Source organism: Paramormyrops kingsleyae, chromosome 2, assembly GCF_048594095.1.
Source record: "Paramormyrops kingsleyae isolate MSU_618 chromosome 2, PKINGS_0.4, whole genome shotgun sequence".
Lineage (NCBI taxonomy): Eukaryota > Metazoa > Chordata > Actinopteri > Osteoglossiformes > Mormyridae > Paramormyrops > Paramormyrops kingsleyae.
This window is the reverse complement of record NC_132798.1, coordinates 36,292,731-36,311,728: the sequence shown is the minus strand read 5'-3', so window position 1 is coordinate 36,311,728 and position 18,998 is coordinate 36,292,731. Positions and strand designations below refer to the sequence as shown.

The window sequence follows — 18,998 nt, the reverse complement described above, 5'->3', positions numbered from 1 at the left end:
ATGCCGACCTTCTCTTGGCCTCCTTTTTTGTCATCTTTTTTGTTTTTTTTTTCTTCCAAACAGTATTGCATTTTTTTGGAAAGTCCACCTTTTTTTGGCCGCTTTGTCTGTAACTCCCAACCCACACCCTGTCCTCTATACGCAGGGGGGGAGGAGGTACCCCCTGTCCCCAATGTCTTCGTCTCTCTCTCTCCTTCTCCGTCTGCCTGTCCCTCTTAACTCCTTACAGCCACTTCCTGTGTGCATGCTCCTGCAAAACACTCCTATCCAAACGTCCCCCCGCCTTTCCCCTTGTTTGTAACCAAGGAAATGGAGATGGGGGGGGGTTTCTGAGGGATGGAGGAGGTAACCCATGTTGACTTTGGTCTACAGTATCTGTTTGTGCATGGCATGCATTCAAACGACTACTCATACTGTCGAAGAAAAGGCATGTTGGCAATAACCCTTTTTTTCTGTGATTTCTTTGGAAATGGCATGTGACAGCACACGCATGGGGCCATGTGATGTCCTCGGCGGGGAACAGCTCTCCGCTACTCGTTCCCCGGCCCTCAGCCATCCGTGCTCAGACCCGCGTGTGTCTCTGTCCTGTCTGTATGTGTGCGTGCCATTCACATGTTCTGTGTACAACTGTGGTGATGTTGTGTGTCGTCGCTGTGCAGTTCTGCTGAGTCTCTTTCTGTCTGTGTGTCTCAGTGTGACTCTTTCAGCAGTTGGCATGTGACCCTGTGTGTTTCTATTAACAGGAGGCATTCAGTCTTATTTCTTAACATCATTCTTCTTCATGGCTTCACTGTCCTCAGAATTCGACACCCCTCCCCCCCAACACCTAACAAAACCACCCTCACCCCCAGCATCCACAATCCTCATTGATACCCACATAAAGACAGATAAACACAAACCACCCCCAGACATACACAGGCCATCACATGGAGTATCTGTGTCAGACACACTGTCTTACAGTACTCCCATTGGGGGTGGGGTCAGTTCATCCCAGCCAATCAGAGAGAAGGACACATATGACACATATAGCTAGGAACATTTGTTTCAGATCGCATTTGTGTCAGTGACACTGCTTTGCATCCCGGTTTCTGGACATAGTTACTGCTCTGCCTTCAGAGCCACTGATTTCCCAGAGAGGAGACCCAGAAGTTCTCCTGTATGAACGTGTAGCTATACTCCTTTTCCTTGATTTAGGCGAACTTAGGTTTTTAGGTTAGGGGCTGACACTGTTATTTTATGTAATTTCTGTAGATTTTTTAAGCTTTCAGTTCAATATTTTGGGGTTAGGACACCTCCTGCCAGTAGCAGGGGTTAGGGTTAGGATTAGGATTGGCTTGTGCTTAAATTTAAGTTATTTGTTTTAAGGTATTTCTTAGTAATTTTGCTTGTTCCAGCTTTAGTTTTTACTGTGATAACCTTGGTCTTGGTCTCATGACTGCATGCTTGTTAAGGTGCACACGTGGAAAGGAAAACATGGAAAAGTCTGGTCCAGTGTTTGTCAAATCCCCCAGACGACATCCAATTATTATACTCTGTCTGTCTGAGTGTATATAGAGTTGACTGAGTTGTGTGATCTCCATACTGATGAAATACCAGAACAGTTAATGATCAATGTGTGTTAACGAACACACCATCGCTCACTGTAAGTACATACATGCTACCTATATACGGAGCTCAGCTCCAGTAACCCTGCACACACACACGCAGGAGCAAGCTCAGGTAACCCCAGCTAGATGGTTTGCCCTTTCTTGCAGGACACATTTAGAGACCTAGCTGCTGCCAGTAAGGGGGCAGGGAGGGCATGTGTGCACAGAGGGGGGTGGGAAAGGTGCCATCTGGGTGTGGGATATCAGCTGATATCATTTACGCGCCCTGCACCATCAGGAATAACATCAGCCAGCGCGGCAGTCTAGTCCTTTTACAGGAGACCCTTTGCACACGCACACACTCAGATGCGCCATTTGCCTGTCATGCTCTCTCGCTGAGTGTCTGATATCAGTCACGTTGCACAGACACTTGGAACTCTGTCCTAACAACGTATCACTTACATGGTTTGGTTTGTCTTGGTGTTGTTGGGTTATTTGTTCCTTGAGGCCTCCTGGCCTTTGATCATCGTGCACATGGATTGCGGATGGAGATTCCTGCAGGTGTGCTGCAGGAATAAAACAGGGATGATGCAGGGATGATGTAGGGATGGTTCAGAAATCATTCAAGAATATTACTGGAAAAGTGTAAGGATGATGTAAGAATGGAGTAGGGATGATGTTGGAATGGAATAGAAGTGATGTAGGAATGGAATTAGAGAGGGAGTAAGGGTGATGTAAGAATGGAGTAGTAGTGATGTTAGGAATGGAGTTGGGGTGATGTAAGAGTGCAGTCGAAGTGATGTAGGAATGGTGTAAGGAAGATGTAGCAGTGGAGTAGGGATGAAGTAATAGTGCAGTAGGGATGATGTAATAGTGAAGTAGGAGTGATGTAAAAATGGAGTAGGGGTGATGCCAGAATAGTACAGGTGTGGCTCTTCACATTTGTAGAGAGTCACAGTTTACAATGGCCATTGATGGTCTGATGCACCCTGCCTAGCAGGAAGTGGAGCTGGCTGATCATGTGGCTGATCATGTGGCTGATCTGGAACCGGAGCTTTCCAAGCTCTTATGAACAAGCTTCTCCTGCAAGAAAGCTGCAACATGAGTGTATGTTAAATGTGTGTCTGTGTAATTTGTTATGTCTATAAAATCATAACTCCCTGAGTATTTATTATAATTTAAGTGCTGTGTCAGTAATATATTACAGAGTAAAAATAAAACTCAAGGATACTTAAGAGGTTTGTTAAAAAGATATGTGTGTGTTTTTGTGTGTGTGGATTATGTTTATATTACATTGTGGGGACCACAATGTCACACACCCCCCCCCATAAAAACCAGCTATGTTGACGTTGTGGTGATTTTTCAGGTACTCACAAAGGTTTGTGAATGCAGTCAAAAACTAAAAATGCTGGGTAGGGGTTAAGGCCTTCATATTGGGATTAAAGTCTTCCCTAATGAATGAAGAGCCCCACAAAGATATAACTGCAAACCTGTGTGTGTGAGTGTATGACTGTATATATGGATGTGTGAGTGGGGGGGTGTGTTTCTTTGTGTGTGTGGAGGTATAAACAGGTGTGCATGGAGGAGTGTGTGTGTTTCTGTATGGGGGGGTGTATGCGTATGGGGAGGGAGGGTGAGCGCGGGGGTGTTTCCTGCATGTCTGCCTGCTAGCCTGCATCTGAGGCCTTTTCCTGGAGGGTCGTTTCTCTTGCCTGCCTGATGCCCCTGACACGTGATACGGATGTATGCTCCATTACTGCTGTGGTGGTGGGGTCTGTCCATTGCCCCCCCCCCCCCCCCCGCCCATGGAGGCAGCACCCCCCCTCCATTCCTCTACCCCGCAGGTAGGAGTCAGCAGAGACGTTCGTCTGTCTCGGCGTCTTGCTGTGAGCTGGGTGTCTGATGTCACGCACGCTGCTGAAAGCCCAGGCCAGGCCCCCCCCCCACAGTCCCCCCTGCCTGCTCCCGCATTGGCCCTCCCAGGGGCCCACTGATCCTGTTCCTCTCTCCCTGCATCCGGCTCTCGTTCTCTCCTGGGCCACGGCAGCGGCGCATGGACGGGTGGGGGGGCCTGCATCAGTGTGCTTCTTTCTGTCTCGCTTCAGGTTATGGGCTGGCACAGGAGGAGCTGACCTCCCCTGCCTCCGGGCAGTACAGCCTGGCCTCCCCGCTGGGCGGAGAGCGCTACTGGCAGGAGGTGTCCAGCATGGAGTGCGCTCCCATTGCCACCACGGAAGAGGACACGCTGATGGAGATGTCAGAAGTGCAGGTGTGGCCCTCGGGGGCCAGCCCCTCCCTGGTGCCCGTGGAAGACTCCTCGTTGGAGTGGAGCAACGCCGACGAGCTGGACGTGCCGTCGTGCGGCGGCAGCCTGGGCCGGCCGGCCAGCGGGGGCAGCGGTGGGGGGGGCGGGCTGAGCGATGCGGAGACGCTGGGCGAAGCAGAGCACAGCGAGGTCAGCCTCAACGGGCTGGACGGAGGTCAGAGGTCGGAGGTCGGGAGGTCAGAGGCACCGGAGGAAGCTGTGGCGGCGGGCAGCAGTTCGACGGCCGGAGCCGGAGGAGGAGGAGAAGGAGGAGGAGGAGGGGGAGGAGGTGACGTGGACGGGCCGAGCTCAGAGGATGGGCTTTCTCTTATTGCAGGACAGCAGCGGGTGTACGCCCGCCTGAGCGACTCACCTGGTCTGACTCGAGTCACCGAGCGCAATGGAGACAGGTGAGGCTGGTTACCATGGTGACGCTCTGCTCCACAGGGCCCTGTCATTGGAGAGATCTCCTCTGATTCAATTGCAGACATTTGTGTTTTTAGTGGTTTACTGATTAATAATAAGAATAATGCACTTTTTAATTTGTTTGCTGGGGACACGGCAGCTCAGCAAGTAGCACTGTCTCCTCTCAATCCGGCCCCCACTGGGTGGGTTGCTGGCACATTCCCACTTAACTGTGCAGATTTCCTCCTGATACTCTGGTTTCCCCTGTACTACAAAAATACAACCTGGTTAAGTGCTCTCATACTACCTGTATTTTTCTGTAAATATTGATGTATCGATGTGGATTCTCTCTGTGACAAGGCTGAGCTGCATCTTACCCAGTCTGTCCTTCCCCCCTCCACCCCCCCCCCAGGTCAGCCAGCACCTTCTTGTCATACCTACACGACCAGCCCTCCACCCAGGGCTGGCACTCCCCCCAGAACTGGCTTGGGTCCAAGCCCAGGCAGGCAGCGGAGTTGCCGGTGTCGTCGGGACAAGGCGGGACCCGGGACGGTGACTTGGGGCTGTCGCACACGGCCCAGGATGCCCTGCTGCAGCCTGCGTGGGATGCGGGGCGCCCCGAGGCCCTGCTGAGTCACTTCCGCAGCACGCAGCCTTTCGAGAAGGGGCTGAGCTTCCAGCACCGGCCACCCGAGCTGAGGGAGTGGGAGGAGGCGCGGCTGAGAGGGCAGGTCGGTACCCGGGGCAGAGGCTCTCAACAGCCAGGGCAGCCTCAACCTCTTGGTTTTCGTATGGAGGTTACATCTGGATTCATTCATGACGTTTCATTATGTTTTCAGCACCAAAGTCACTCTGTTATGAAACACTGTGGGGCTCTGGCGCCACCCCTGACAAAAGCCCTGCATTGCAGCATGTCTCCAGGGTGAATGTGATGCAAACACTTTGCTGGTCTATTAAAATGCTCATTTCCTGAATACTCAGATTAACAACTCAATCTCATATGTATTAAAATGTGTAAATGACAGGGGACACTAGAGTCTTATTTGAGACTTATTTGAGTCATCGATTCTTTTCCACTTCACTTATTTAAAATTTTTATACTATTTGCTCAAGTGATTTTTGAGGACACGGCCAGGTTTGACAGGTTTAGTCGTCCCTGCACTGAATGCGTCTTCTTTTCCTTGCTGGAGTTTGTTGTTGTGAGTCTTCACCCCCCCCGTCACACACACATCTGCACTCACACCCCCCCCAGCTTCTGTTCCTGCACACATCCACCCAAGATGGGCAGGAGCACAGGCTGGGGTAGCCAAATATAGCGGCCTCCATGCCATGCTTTCTGTCACTCGGCGCCCTTACAGCAGCCTCCACCTTCATCTCTGACCTCTCATCTCTGAAAGTACAGTTGCATTATGGGATATGCTGCACCATGACTGCTGTGATCCTGCTTATTAATATTTATGCCCCTTATTAAGGATGAGTGATGTGTTGATTGGTTGAGTTAATAGCAGGTGTTTTTGAGCCGTCATACGGTGCCCGTCACTGTGTAGGTTGGTGTTGAGGAGGGCCATTCACTGCCATGGGAACACTGCTATCAGCGTGGCGATAGCCATGCCGTGAGTGACCGCCAATCTGGACTCCGTTGCCAGGCTGTGGTGTGGGCGAATTTCACAAAACTACAGTGCTTAGAACTGTGTGGTTTGGGCTCAGAGAGTCTCACTGCCTGTTAATGAGACAACAAAGCAAGCGAAAGCGGCGGATATATGGGTGTGACGTGCTTTTATTTTCGCCAGTCCTGTGAGACCCAATGAAGGCGTGCAGGGAATGGAGGGGACAGGAACAGGCCTCCAGAGGCAAATCAGGAGCTTCACGCTAGCAAGGGATGAGCTGTGGGAACCGGGGGGAGGGGGGCTGGCTGAAGCCAGTCCAACAGGTGGCTGGGGATATTTAAAGCCTCACACTCTAAAAGGACCTGGGAGGGTGAAAGGGGGAGGGGGGGTGTTTTTTTGGAAGCAAAGGGAAGCAGGAAATACGTGGCCGGCGTGTGGGTGCGCAGCAGCTGGGGCACTGTGAGCCCCGAACGAGGGGCAGAGGGGACAGGCAGCGTGGTGCAACGCCGGCCGGCAGGCGGCCGCCGACATGTGGACGCTCGTGACGGAGCTTTTCTTCAGCGTGGCCCTGCTGGCCTTCCTGGTCATCAGCTGCCAGAATGTGCTGCACATTGCCAGTGGCTCACTGCGCTCAGCACTGGCCTGGGTGCACCGGCGGCTCGACGCCGAGCTGGGGGAGCTGGACGGCACCTCCGACGATGAGGAGAATGTCACCACGCGCGTGGTGCGCCGCCGGGTCATCCTCAAGGTACCGGGAGGGTGGGGGGGGCCACGGGGGCTGCAGGCGACACCCAGACTCTGATGTTTCAGCTTCAATGTTTGGGCTCAGGTGGAGGTCCTGATCAGGCTCTGTAGGGCTCACTTGGATGGACTGGCCACCTGGCACACCACAGTTTCCACAGTTTGTGGCCAGAAAATGTTGTCATGGGACCCCCCCAGTGGGCCCCCCAAAATCCAGGGCCGATGTTTAATCCCAGTCCAGCCCTGCCTGTCTCTCCTTGGGACAGAACAGGTGTAGAGGTCATGCCGGGACGGACGGATTTTTAGCAGGGGGACAGTTTCCCAGTTCCTGATGTGCTCGAATGCTCACCTTGTGGTGCCTGTACCCACAATCCCTCAGACTGTATGTGTGAGCTGCTGCTCTCGCCTATTTATAAAGCATGGTGTCAAGCGCCTGTTTCGCTACAGCATTCTGTATTTCTGGAAGCATTATAAATAGAGAATAAATAAATGGAGGCTAGGGGATTTATACACCATTAATGTTAGACAGAAGCACTGAATTCACAGAAATATGGTTTTCATCAGCATCATTCATTTATATCTGCTATTGGTTGCTGTTTACTGATGGATCGGATTCCTCTGAAACAATGGCATTTTGATCTTCTATGATCAGGTGCCCAAACAGATCTTCTGTTTTGCTTGAGATGCCCCATGAAGGAATACATTTTGACACGTGTTTTAGGTAGGCTGGTTACATCCTGGTACCACAGGGATGGACCAATCGGGAACGTTTTTGCTTGCTCAGCATTTAAGCTGACGTGAAATCTGGACATGGCCATTACAGAGCATTATACCATGTGATTCTCGAACCTGAGGCTTTTAGCAGAGTTCCTGAAATGAGGTAACTTCCAAGGTTATAATAGTTTTGGATTTTTCATTATAGTTTAGTTTTATTTCGTTTTGACCTTTTCCCCTCTAATTTAGTTAGTTTTAATTAGTTTTTAGAGCAGGTTTGCTAGTTTTAGTTAGTTTTAATTTTTTCTAAATGCTTAGTTTTAGTTTAGTTTTTATTAGTTTTAGTATTAGTTTTAATTTTTTCATACTTTGGGTTATTTGTCAGGTGCAGGATTCAAAAAGATCAGTAAGTATTGTGTAATAAAACTCAACAAAGGAAACCATTTCAAAAAGTGTATTCAGTTACTTTTGAACAACCAACCATCCACAACAACCAACACTCTACAAGATAGCAGCTTATGTGCAAAATGTGTGTGATACTGCTTCTGATGTTGGATACAGGTAGTGTGCCTGGTACAAATCAAAATAGCCAATAGACTAAGGACACACATGAACATAAGAATATAAACCCATTCACGAGGCACACGTCACATTTCTTGACAGCCAGGAGTCTCAGGGAGCTCAATCTGAGAAAAACATTAACAAACTCAAGAACCATTGCACAACAGGATTGTCTCAGCATGGAAACCCAGACTTCCCTCTCTCCGGCCACTTCCTCCAGCTCCACTGGGGAAATCCCGAGGCTTTCCCAGCCCAACCGAGACATACTGTATAGTCTCTCCATCGTGTCCTGGGTCTTCCCCGGGGGCTTGATGCTGATGTGCTTTGCTTTTCTATGTTAACCATACGTCCAATATTGTAAACAAAAAGGAAATGAAGTCTTGTGGTGTTCCTGCGTATTTACTAACCAGCAGCTGTTTGGTCGTCGGTGAAAGCAATTCATTATGGTTGTCCCCTCCTTCCCGGTGCTACCTGGCCGGGATGTTGCTTCTCTTTCGGGGGAGCTAATCAGAGAGGCTACTTGGTCAAGGTACTCGCGATTAGCCGTCTTATGCGAGCTTCTCAAGTGGACTTTCAGATTTTGTCACCTGTTTCTACAATGCACCTGCTCTTAACTGTCTCGCTGTCATAGTCAAAGAAATTCCAGATAGGACTCTGCCGCCTTCTCCCAACTTTTGTCGTCGCCATTTTTCCAGGTAACGCGGTGAGCAAAAGCCGACTGTAAACAAGAAGTGATGGACAGAGAGGTGCCGTACGGTGCTGCCAGCTCACGTGAAACTGCTAGAGCGAAATAAATCGACTTATAAATAAATTGACAAAGACGAAAACGAAGGACATTTCATCTATAATTTCAGTACGTTTTAGTTAGTTTTGTCAACGCACAATACAGTTATAGTTAGTTATTGTTTTTTCTTTTAATTGTCGTTTTTATTTATTTCAGTTAACGAAAATGTTTTTTCAATTCTAGTTTTCGTTATTTCGTTCGTTTCCGTTGACGATAATAACCTTGGTAACTTCCAGATGCTTCTGTTGGAGCCAGATCAGTCAGTTCCCCGTTCTCCGGACTGTACTCGGTCTGCTCTTTGATCAGCTTGACTCATCTGGCAGTAAACTCAGGGGACCAAGGATAGCAGATGATGGGCTGAAGTCACCTTGAGTCCCCTACCCTGTAGTGACACGTCCCCCCCCTGCCCCCACACTGCAATTGCATTCAGGATGGGTTTTCATACACTTCATAATACTGCTGTTGTTGCTATCCTTAAAAATCACCGCTGTGGACCTTTTGCCCCACCACCCCACCCTCCGCCCTCCTGCAGGCCAATCAAATGGCAAAAAGTGAAGAAAGCGTAGTAGGGGGTGGGACGCAGAGAGACACTGTCTTTGAACAGGCTGCAGGATGACAGGGGCTCGCCACATGACTTATAGGCAGCCACACCCCCACTGTGCTCCACTGCTTGCCCTCCCAGGAAGGCGACGGCGCTCTGAAAGCCATTTAACCCTCAGGATGTGCACAAGCTTTTGCTATTTTCGTCTCTCCCCACGTCTCATGATGAAGCGCGGTGCTGCCCCCGGTGGTGAGCATTCTGCGTTGCGTCGTCACACCGGCGACAGGGATATGAGAGAGATGTGAGAGGGGAAGAGAGCAAGAGAGTGATGAGGCTGTCTGAGGAGCTGTTTTAAAGCACTTCTCACCCCCCCTTTACTACACATAGACACATATGACATCACCTACTTCAGTATCGCTGTGGAAAGGCCACATGGCCCTTGGTCACAGTTTGCTGGTTCCCTTCACCAGCTGTTGTGCTGTGTTACAGGGTCAAACACTCTGTCATCTGTCTTATTTACCATCAATAGGCATGACATATTCCCCCTGTAAACACGTACTGTGTATGTGCCCAAGCTTGTTACTTACATTAGGGTTCGTAGCAGAGAGTTGTGTAAGACTCTGCACAGACACCGACTTAATGGCGCCTAATAGCAGCCCAGTGGATAACCAGTGTGTTTCTCTGCGCACTTTGATGAGCAAGAAGTGCGGTCTTGTGGCGCTATGGCTTCCGTGTGCCTCTCGTGCTTCGCCTCATCACGTCTCGTTGTGTCCTGTGCCCGTGTGCATCTCCCTGCCCCCCCCCCCACTCACCGGGCATCGCAAGTGATGCGTCCCGCCACTGTGTTGCAGGGCGATGCGCTGGAGGACATGACCGGGGATCACGTGAGCGAGGAGCAGTTCACCGACGAGCATGGGAACATCGTCACGAAGAAGGTCAGCGGGGGATGTAACGGGGCTCCTGGTTGGCTCTGGCTGCAACAGCAGTCCATCGCATAGCTGACTGTTGGTGGGGATGTAACAGGGCTCCTGATTGGCTTGGGCTGTAACAGCAGCCCAACACAGAGCCACCTAAAGATGGTGATATGTTCAAAGTGCAAGCTGGATTGCCAGCAGAGACAAGGCTTGAGCAGGCTGAGGAAGAGGAGGACATGTAAGACGAAGGAATGGTGGCTTCATACACCCCATACACATATTATTCATCATCAACACCATAATTATAATTCAACAAGGAATTTAGCTAACGTAGAATTTTATTCAGAGAGGGACTTAAGTCCTTAATTATGTTCCAAGTATCATAGAACATGGATCAAACATTCTTCAGTGGCGAGATTTTCAGCCATTCCTTTAGCTACTCTGACCCTACGGTCATGTGATCACTTTTCGGTAATACAGCATAGACCACTTGCAATTGAACTCCTCATGAAGAAAGAAGATGGATCAGAAGAGTAGCAGGTGAACGGAGTTTGGACAAACCTGCTGGTCAGGGTGAAGCAGCTCAGGTGTTTATGGGTGGGAAGCAGCTGCACAGACTCACTTACAACCTGAGCCTCGCCTTGGCAAAGAACAGCGTCCAGCTGTGCGTCGCCATGTGTCGAATCACATTAGCCTCTCTATGCTGATGGGAACGTGCAGCTATACAACAGCAAGAACAACCGTAACACTAATATGCATGATAGCTCAGCGGATAGCACTGTTACCTTAGATGCTGGGGATTTGAATCCTGCTCCCACTCGCTGTGTGTAGTTGGCAAGTTTTCCTCACATTGTGTTGGTGTTTTTTGTCCTGTACTTTCTGGAATACACCCCTACGATCCCATGCTGGATAGGTCATTATGGAAGATGGATGGATGGATGATTGTGATGATGATGGTGAAATGACAGCGGTCCTTCCCTCCATGTGGCAGATCGTGCGGAAGGTGTTGAGGAGGGATAAGGGCCTCGGAGACGAGGGGGGTGATGACGGCTCATCCCTGCAGGAGGCCGGTGGGCTGGAGGATGAGGCAGAGCAATTTCTGAGCTACGCTGTGCTGGGCCGGGACAGCACCAAGGTGGGCCGTGCAGGGCCACGCCGTCCAAGCCCAGGGCCCGCCCCGCATTTATTCTGGGCCGGGGGTGTGTGCTGAACTGCTGTGCTGGACTCCATGTTTCTCAGACCTTCTAATATGGTCCGTGAAGTTACTAACCACCAGACACGTGACTAATCGTCAGGCGTGAAGCACTGAGCTTCCCAGAGCTCCGCATTCACCTGGGAGACTCAGAACATACTTCCTCTATTCCCAAACTCAACTCTCCTGGCTGAATTTGAGAAATCGTTCCAATGTCTTGCTTTACATAGCAAAGGGTAGCCGTGTTGGACCGGGCCTTAGGTGGATCTCTGGGCTTTGTGCACACGTGGTACTAGGGTGGCCGGCGGGATTTGTATCGGAGCTAAGCAGTCACTCAGCAGAGGTTTTGTAGCCTGTCAGTGAGCTGGGGACGTCCTGTGAAGCAGAAGGCCTGGAGGAGAGTTTGCGTGCATTTGTATGCATGTGCGTGACTGCTGTGGCCGTATGCCTCCCTGCCAGTCTTCTACACCCTTCCCTGCATCCCCATTTCTCCATCGCTCTCTCCACATCCACCATGAGCACCTAGCAGATGTAGGATAACTACTCCTGCCTTGCCTGTGATGTCACCCATGATGCTGTAGACGGTAGTGTCCTTCTGGTGACACTACAACACTAACAGCCGTTCTTCGTTGGAAGCTGCTGCTCGATTCTGACTAATACGGCTCTTCCTTTGTGCTGTTTGTCCTCCTCGAGGGAGCAGCCCTGCTCGCCTTTTCCTCCTTTCCAGGTGTTTGGACGCCCGTGTGCCTGTCTGTTTGCGGCGAGCTGACCTTTCACCTCCTGTGTTTCCATGCACCCCTGCACCAGCAGTGCTGTCCGTGTTTCTCTCTGTTTTCTGATGTCTGATGTTTATTTCTCTCCTGCCTCTCTCCTCCTCCATCCTGCCTTGGTTGTCCCTTCTCTTTCTCCATCTGTCCCTGGCACTTTACTGCTTCCTGCCTTTCCTCTACCCTCCTCTCTGTCTTTCTCACTCTTCACTCTGCCACTTGTCATATTTTCCTTCTCTCCCTTTCTGTTGTCTCCCCCTGTTCTCCATCTCATATTCTCACTCCTCTGCTCCTTCTCCCTCCCCCTCGCTTCTGCCCTCCCCTTTCCTCATCCCTCTGCACCCTGGCGCCCACCCCCCCCACCCCCCCATTCCTCTCCCCTCCCTGTAGCCCGATGTTGTGGATATGAAGAAGGGGGCTCAGATAGTGAAATGTGCCAGTCTGCGGAGAATAAAGCCGTGAGACTCAGTGACTCCTCCCGGCAGGTAGGGGGCAGACCGGCGGACTCACGGACAGACAGAATGACTAAGTGTCTCGCTCCTGGAGAGAGCTGCACACCCCCTTGTGGTTCTGGTTTCAGTTAGGGTGACTTGCACCAGTAGCCCTGAACCCTGGGAGGTGTGGATGTGAAACAGGAAGTGGAACGCAGGCGGCAGAGTGAGGAATGGATGTGAGAATGTTCTCACATGCGGATGCGTGTATCCCATTATGAGTCTGCCAGTATGTGTGTGCATTACGGTGGTGCTTTCGGTCGTGCATGTATGCATCTTGTTATTGTTTTCCCATCTCTGTGTGCGCACGCACACACCCTGTTTGAGTTTCGTATGTGTGTGTGCAAGTGTGTAGACTGATTTACCTGTCCTGTGGAGACATCTAGAACAAAGTTTTAAAAACGGATGCTGGGGACATCCTCAGAAGACAACCACTTTTCTCCCAACACTTTTGTGTTTTTTTTTTGTTTTTTGTTTTTTTTAGTTCAAAGGGCTTTTTAGTTCATGATGTTTTTGCCTGTTTCTTTAATGCAATTACGTAATTACAGTGAGATGAGCCAATGGGAGGTCCCCACGCAGGTAGCTATGGAGATGTTTGTGTGTTGTGTGCATATTTATTCTCTTTACCAAGGATACAAATGCACCCAGCCGCTGCCTAGGATTCCTGTTCCTCGCCCTGTTCAGTCAGTGACAAAAATAACAAGGCACCACATCGCAGATTAATCCTCTGTATTGTTTTTGTACTGGAGCACTCTCAGGCCGCGCCGCGTTCATGCCGAACTCACCCGCGGCGCCCTTGTTGCGCTGAGGGCACGTCCCATTTCTGGCCAGCGCAGCGGGGGGCAGAGGGTTCCCAATCTGGCTGAAGAGGGTCCAGCCCTCAAACAGCTCTGATATAGAGCTGAGTGGGAGAAACATTGCCACCTGGTGGGCACCACCAGACCTACATCATCCCTTACATGGTAACAGGAAATACTCACCTGCAGTGACTAGCCCTCTTTGTCCTACTTGCTCTCCCTTGTTCTCTCTTTCTTTCTCTCCCACGCCTCCCCCATTTAAAACCCACCCCACACAGCTTGCCTGTGCTGCTTCTGCATAGGTGTCCATAGTGTGTACAGCGAGCGAACTTTCCCGGCTGTCTCCTGTCACACAGGGTCATTGCTTTCAAGATACTTTTTGATTCTGTAACATCCAATGTTTGGTCAAGGCCATGCAAAGAGTGGACTGCATGTGTTTCTTTGCATTATTAGATCTAACACTGTGTCTGACCTTTGACCTGCCCACCGGCCGGCCACAACCTCACGTGGGTCTTCTGCCAACTTCTGACCTCCTCCCTCCATTTTCTCCACCTTTCACCTCCCTCCAGACCCCGACACCAACTCCCAGACCACCCTTCATGGACACATGACAGGCAGCGGGGCGGAGGAGCCGGAAACCTGAACAAACCGCCAGAAGCAGTGGGACGGATGGCGAGGATGGCGGCGGGGAAGAGGAGCGATCACGATGAGGATTTACCCATAGTTTTCTTACCATTTTTTTAACAAAAAAAAAAAACTAACTAAACAAAAAATAGGCTAGAGGCATGATTTCATATAAAAAAATAATATAAACCGAGATGTGAAAAATGGAAAAATCCGAGCTTCCTGTATCTGTATCAGCATGTCTGACTGCTGACGCATGGCATGCTTATCTACAGACTGATGGGGAATCAGGGGGGGGGGGGGGAGATAACCCATGCCAGGAACAGAATTGGCTCTGGGATTTGGGGAGAGGAAAATGCACAATCTCTTTTTAGTTTTCCCCTCTTGGAAAAAAGGAATATTTTGCTGACAGATAAAAAAGGGTCGATTTTAAAAATATTATATAAAAATATATACACAGGTCAATGCGAGAACATAATCCTAAATCAAGGTCCTAAACTTGCGGTGGAGATTTTGGACCCGTCAGCGCTCTGATCTGTAGCTGCAGTGTGCCTGGGGCCCTGAGGAATCCTCACTGTACATAATCTCCGCACTGCTGACGTTACGCGAATGTACGCGTGCGTGTGTGTGTGCACGTGCAAAGCGGCCCTCGGGGCCCACGCTGCTGGCTTGGTGCACACCTTTGCTCTTTCGTTTTCATTTGGTTGAATATGTACCTATATATCCTGCTCATTAAGGGCATGAAGAAGAAGAATATATACTTTTACTGTCCTGCAGGGGGTGTTTGTACGTCAATTTTGTGTACGTGTGATTATGTGTGTGTGTGTGTGTTTTTTTAAATGTCCCTTCTGATTAATGTTCTCGTTACCCCTTTTCTGGGTTCTGAAGTGTCTCTTGGTTCTTTGTGTGTAAGGAATTAGTGACCCCCCCCCCCCAATGAGACTCTCTCGCCATCGGTATCTGTGCTTCCGGAAAGCTCCGTCCCATGGGGCTGCTTTCTCGTGTTGATTACTGACCTGGGCATCCTAGGCGTCCTGTCAAGCCGTAGTCCAGATTCTTCCTGCCCGCACCCCCACCCCCCCCTCCTGAACACCACCACGCAGCTGCAGCTGTCGCCGGGCCTCACCTGTCTGCGCAGCTTCCCACGTACTTCCTGCACGCGGCCCAAGCTGAATCTGTGCTACCTTAGCCCAGCAGCACAGTTGTAGCCATCCTGTCTTCCTGGGGGGGGCGCCAACGCGCACACAGGCCCCGTGGCCTCTCCAGTACACATGCACACACGCACAAATGATACGCCTGAGAACATTTACATCCCCATCAGCCCCCCCCCCATGGTGAAACACCAGCTGGACACTCGCATCAGTATTTCACAGAGGCAGCCCTCTGCCTGTACCAGGGCTCCTTATGCAAAAGGTCTATTTTCGAGGGGGTGGGGCAGTCAGCTCAATGAGTCTAGAATGCAAAGGAGCCGGGGGGGGGGGGCGGTTAGCCAGCCAGCAAGCACTGTGATAACAGACTGTAATACAGACCCCATAACTGTGATTCCTAGCCACCCCCCACAACCCCCAGGCCATGCTCATCCTGCCTGTCTACCCACCAGCAGTCCTCATGTTAAACCTCCCCCCCCCCCCCGCCACCTATTTAAATATTCTCACTGTTCAACCCCCCCCCCCACCCCATGTTCTAATTGGCCAGTAGAACCCACTGGCTTAAGCAACAATAATATCAGGGTGGGCGCGTACATGTGCACTTTGTGTGTGTGTGTGTGTGTGTGTGTGTGGTGGGGGGGGGGTCAGTGGGGGACCCCTACGCTGCTGCACACCTGACGAGCTTCCACTTCCTGGGCCGGCCTGACCACACCTTACCAAACCTTATCACCTGCTCGATTTAGCAAATAAGCAACCATAAGAAGGAAGAGCAGCCATTGGGGAATTTCCTCATTCCACACACACTCTTCCATCTGCTCAGAGACATCTTTGCAGCATGAAAACAAGGAATCCATGTTTAGATTTAAGTTTTACCTGGTCAAGCTGGTCAAATCACTAGGGGCTCCCTAAGGTTTTTGGGTTTGTTTCCCACTTGGAAGTCTAAGCTTTATCTCTGTGACATTTTCTGCCACTCAGAGGGCCCATAGGGACAAAAAGGGCAGCACTGGGACATCCAAAGGGTCTGTGTGTAGAGTAGCCCTAGAGGGTTGTTCAAAAGGTCAATCACGTGAGCAGTCCAAGGTGTCCCAGAATGCACAGCTCCGGCCTCAAACTATTCATGTTCTTTATCTTTGTTTATTTAAGCCTTAACGTACATAGTTCGGGAGTATATATTTTTAAATCAAGGCAAGGCTGCATGATCAATCACTAAAAATTGCTTTCCCAAATTTGCAGGCTGGTGTGCGTGTGTGCATGGGATAGCAGGATTACGGTGCCACTTTAAAGGAGTGTGTCCGGCATAGGGTACAGAACAGGCTAGTGCTGCAAGTTCATCAGCCGTTTCGAATACTCTCCACCAGCCCAGCGTCCATCTTCTTCTGAACCCCAACGTCGCCCCGGGAACATCTGTCCTCCCTCCAGGGGGCCAGTAAGCACAGGCTCACTTCCATGCCTTGGTGAAGAAGTCAGTGCAGTTCCCAGTTTGGAGAGTCTAAGTAGTGGCACATTGTCATTGCAAATGCACTCATGCGTGGGAAAATGCACTCATGCGTTCACAGCCGCGCCACACATTTGCAACGCCCATTCCAGCAAATTTTCTGCTCAGCAGATGTGAGATTGTGACGCGACCTACCTGCTTCACATAGCATAAAGCAGTGCTTCTCAAACGGGTCCTGAGGTGCCCCTGGACAGCCTACATGTAAGAAACAATGGAAAATAGCAAAAGAAAAACATTAGGGGGGCAGGGGGTGGCTTCAGATGCAGGAGCAGAAAATCAAAGGACAGATCAAACATCGGTGACTGGGAAAATTGTTGACTATGGGTGTGGCTCCCCTACATTTTCTCGTTCTTTTAGCATTTTTAATTTGTACTACTGTCGTTTGAACCATATTTCAAGAGCGAGGTCACAGGGATCAGATTCTGTCACCCACCCAGGAGCAGAGAACATAGACAAATAGGGGCTGGGTGAGCAGGTGGAGGCCCAACTCTGGTAGTCAGGTGTCTAGATACCTACTCTGACGAGGAGGTGCAGCAGCCAGGAGAGTGGAATCTTTAAGGGGCAGGGGGGCTCCAAATTACTCTGAATAAATGAAAAGAAACAACATAATAAAGGAATTGTATAAACAAGTTCATGCAAAAATATTACCTTGCAAAAACTAGAGGTCACTTATACTCCTTTAGAATGGATTGACGAGATTATTAACGCAATAGCATATTACTCAATACTAAGGAATGCAACTGCGCACATGCACAGAAAAATGTTTTTAATATAAATATAAATATATACATAAATATATGGAAAATATATATTTAATTAGAATGCTATGCACCGTTACTTGCTATCTGGGACTAGAATTATGTTATGGATGTACTTTAGCATCTTAGCTACCAAATGACTATTACGTTTTGGAGAATGCCAGCGACTGGGGAAAGGCAAAGGCTTTACAGGTGCTTCACCTGTTTTATTTCCTTTTTTTATTGGTACAGAGAGGGGAAAAAAGAAAATATATGTATACACGCCTTTTAATCAGATTCAGTCTGACATGAAGATATGTATAGACAATTTAACCCTGTACACCAGCTCAAATCATTTACAGAAATTAATAAAGAAAGATATGAGATATTTGGAGGTGTCTGGCAATTTATTCTGATGGCATGTATGGTCCTGTGTTTACATGTTCATGTAATTTGTCCGTGTCCTAACGTGAGCCCTTACTGTTAATGTGTTATATTTTTCTTAAAAAATCATTTTTCAGATCTTTCCTACATGCCTTACATAGATTATAATGTTATGTTAATAACTGTTTAAGTATGGGGGGCATGGTGGTGCAGTGGTTAGCACTGTCACTTGGGACCTGGGTTCAAGTCTTTGCCAAAGTTCCACGTGTGTTGAATTTGCATGTTCTCCATGTTGTGGGGTTTCCCCCAGGTACTCTGGTTCTCTCTTCCCCCCCCACAGTTCAAAAACATACTGAGGCTATCTCAAGTTACCAACTTGCCCATGTGCCCTGTGATGGGTTGATGCCACATTCTGGGTTTTTTCCTGCCTTGCACCTATAGACTCTGGACCCCCATGACCCTGCATTTGACAAGCAGTTTCAGGAAATGGATGTGATGGAACTATTTGAGTATCAATTTAACTTAAGTCTCAATTAAGTCTCAATTCCATATTACCCGCATCTTACTTCCACTCGCTCAGTATTCCGAGGAAGGTTCTAACCCAAAACCCTGGGGATGTAAGGCAACAGATGTAAGTGGGAATCCTAATTGCAGAACTGAAACAATTGTTATTTTAGTTGTTTTAGCATCAAATGATGAAACTGGAGCTGAAACCGTTTCATGGATCTCATACATTTACCTTTAAGTTTCTCGGTCTCTTCTACTTCGGATAGTCTTCATGTCATGTTCCATTTTTGCACCGAACACTGATTATTTATATTTGATTGAACAAAATGTCCTCATCGTCACTTTCTAAAATCCCTTACTAATCGAGCTCCTTTTTGTCCTAAACTTTGCGCAAAGTCTGTCAAATAAAAATAATTATAATAATAATAATAATAATAATAATAATAATTATAATATCTTTTTAGGATTATCTGAGACTCAGAACCTTTGATAACTATTATTTATTAAATTTAAAGGAACTTAGTAGTTGTTCTTTTTCCCAGATTTAATTCGAATGCATTTGCAGTTTAATAGGGAAACGGTTGAAATAATAAAAAGCAACTTAACAATATTAAACTACAGTTCCCATCCTGCCACGGGAGGCGAATCCATTTGGGTACCAGCAGAGGGCGACACTTCGAATTTTTGGCCGCTGAAAA

At 49.1% G+C, this 18,998-nt stretch overlaps 1 protein-coding gene across 19 annotated transcripts in view; it reads left to right on the top strand.

The window, feature by feature from the left end:
* LOC111860032 (ankyrin-1) overlaps positions 1-17,797 on the top strand; it is a 120,243-nt gene extending 102,446 nt beyond the window's left edge. For 10 of the 19 annotated variants that reach the window (XM_023843293.2, XM_023843290.2, XM_072709061.1 and 7 more), the window contains 6 exons: positions 3,692-4,301; positions 4,709-5,027; positions 10,096-10,179; positions 11,150-11,293; positions 12,508-12,602; positions 13,975-17,797. In XM_023843293.2, coding sequence (XP_023699061.1) covers positions 3,692-4,301; positions 4,709-5,027; positions 10,096-10,179; positions 11,150-11,293; positions 12,508-12,579 — 1,229 coding nt within the window. In that variant the 3' untranslated portion in view covers positions 12,580-12,602; positions 13,975-17,797. Of the gene's footprint in view, positions 1-3,691; positions 4,302-4,708; positions 5,028-6,291; positions 6,652-10,095; positions 10,180-11,149; positions 11,294-12,507; positions 12,603-13,974 lie in introns of those variants that run through there. The other 9 variants (XM_023843306.2, XM_023843297.2, XM_023843291.2 and 6 more) reach the window with 9 other exon arrangements.
* Positions 17,798-18,998: the final 1,201 nt, after the last annotated feature.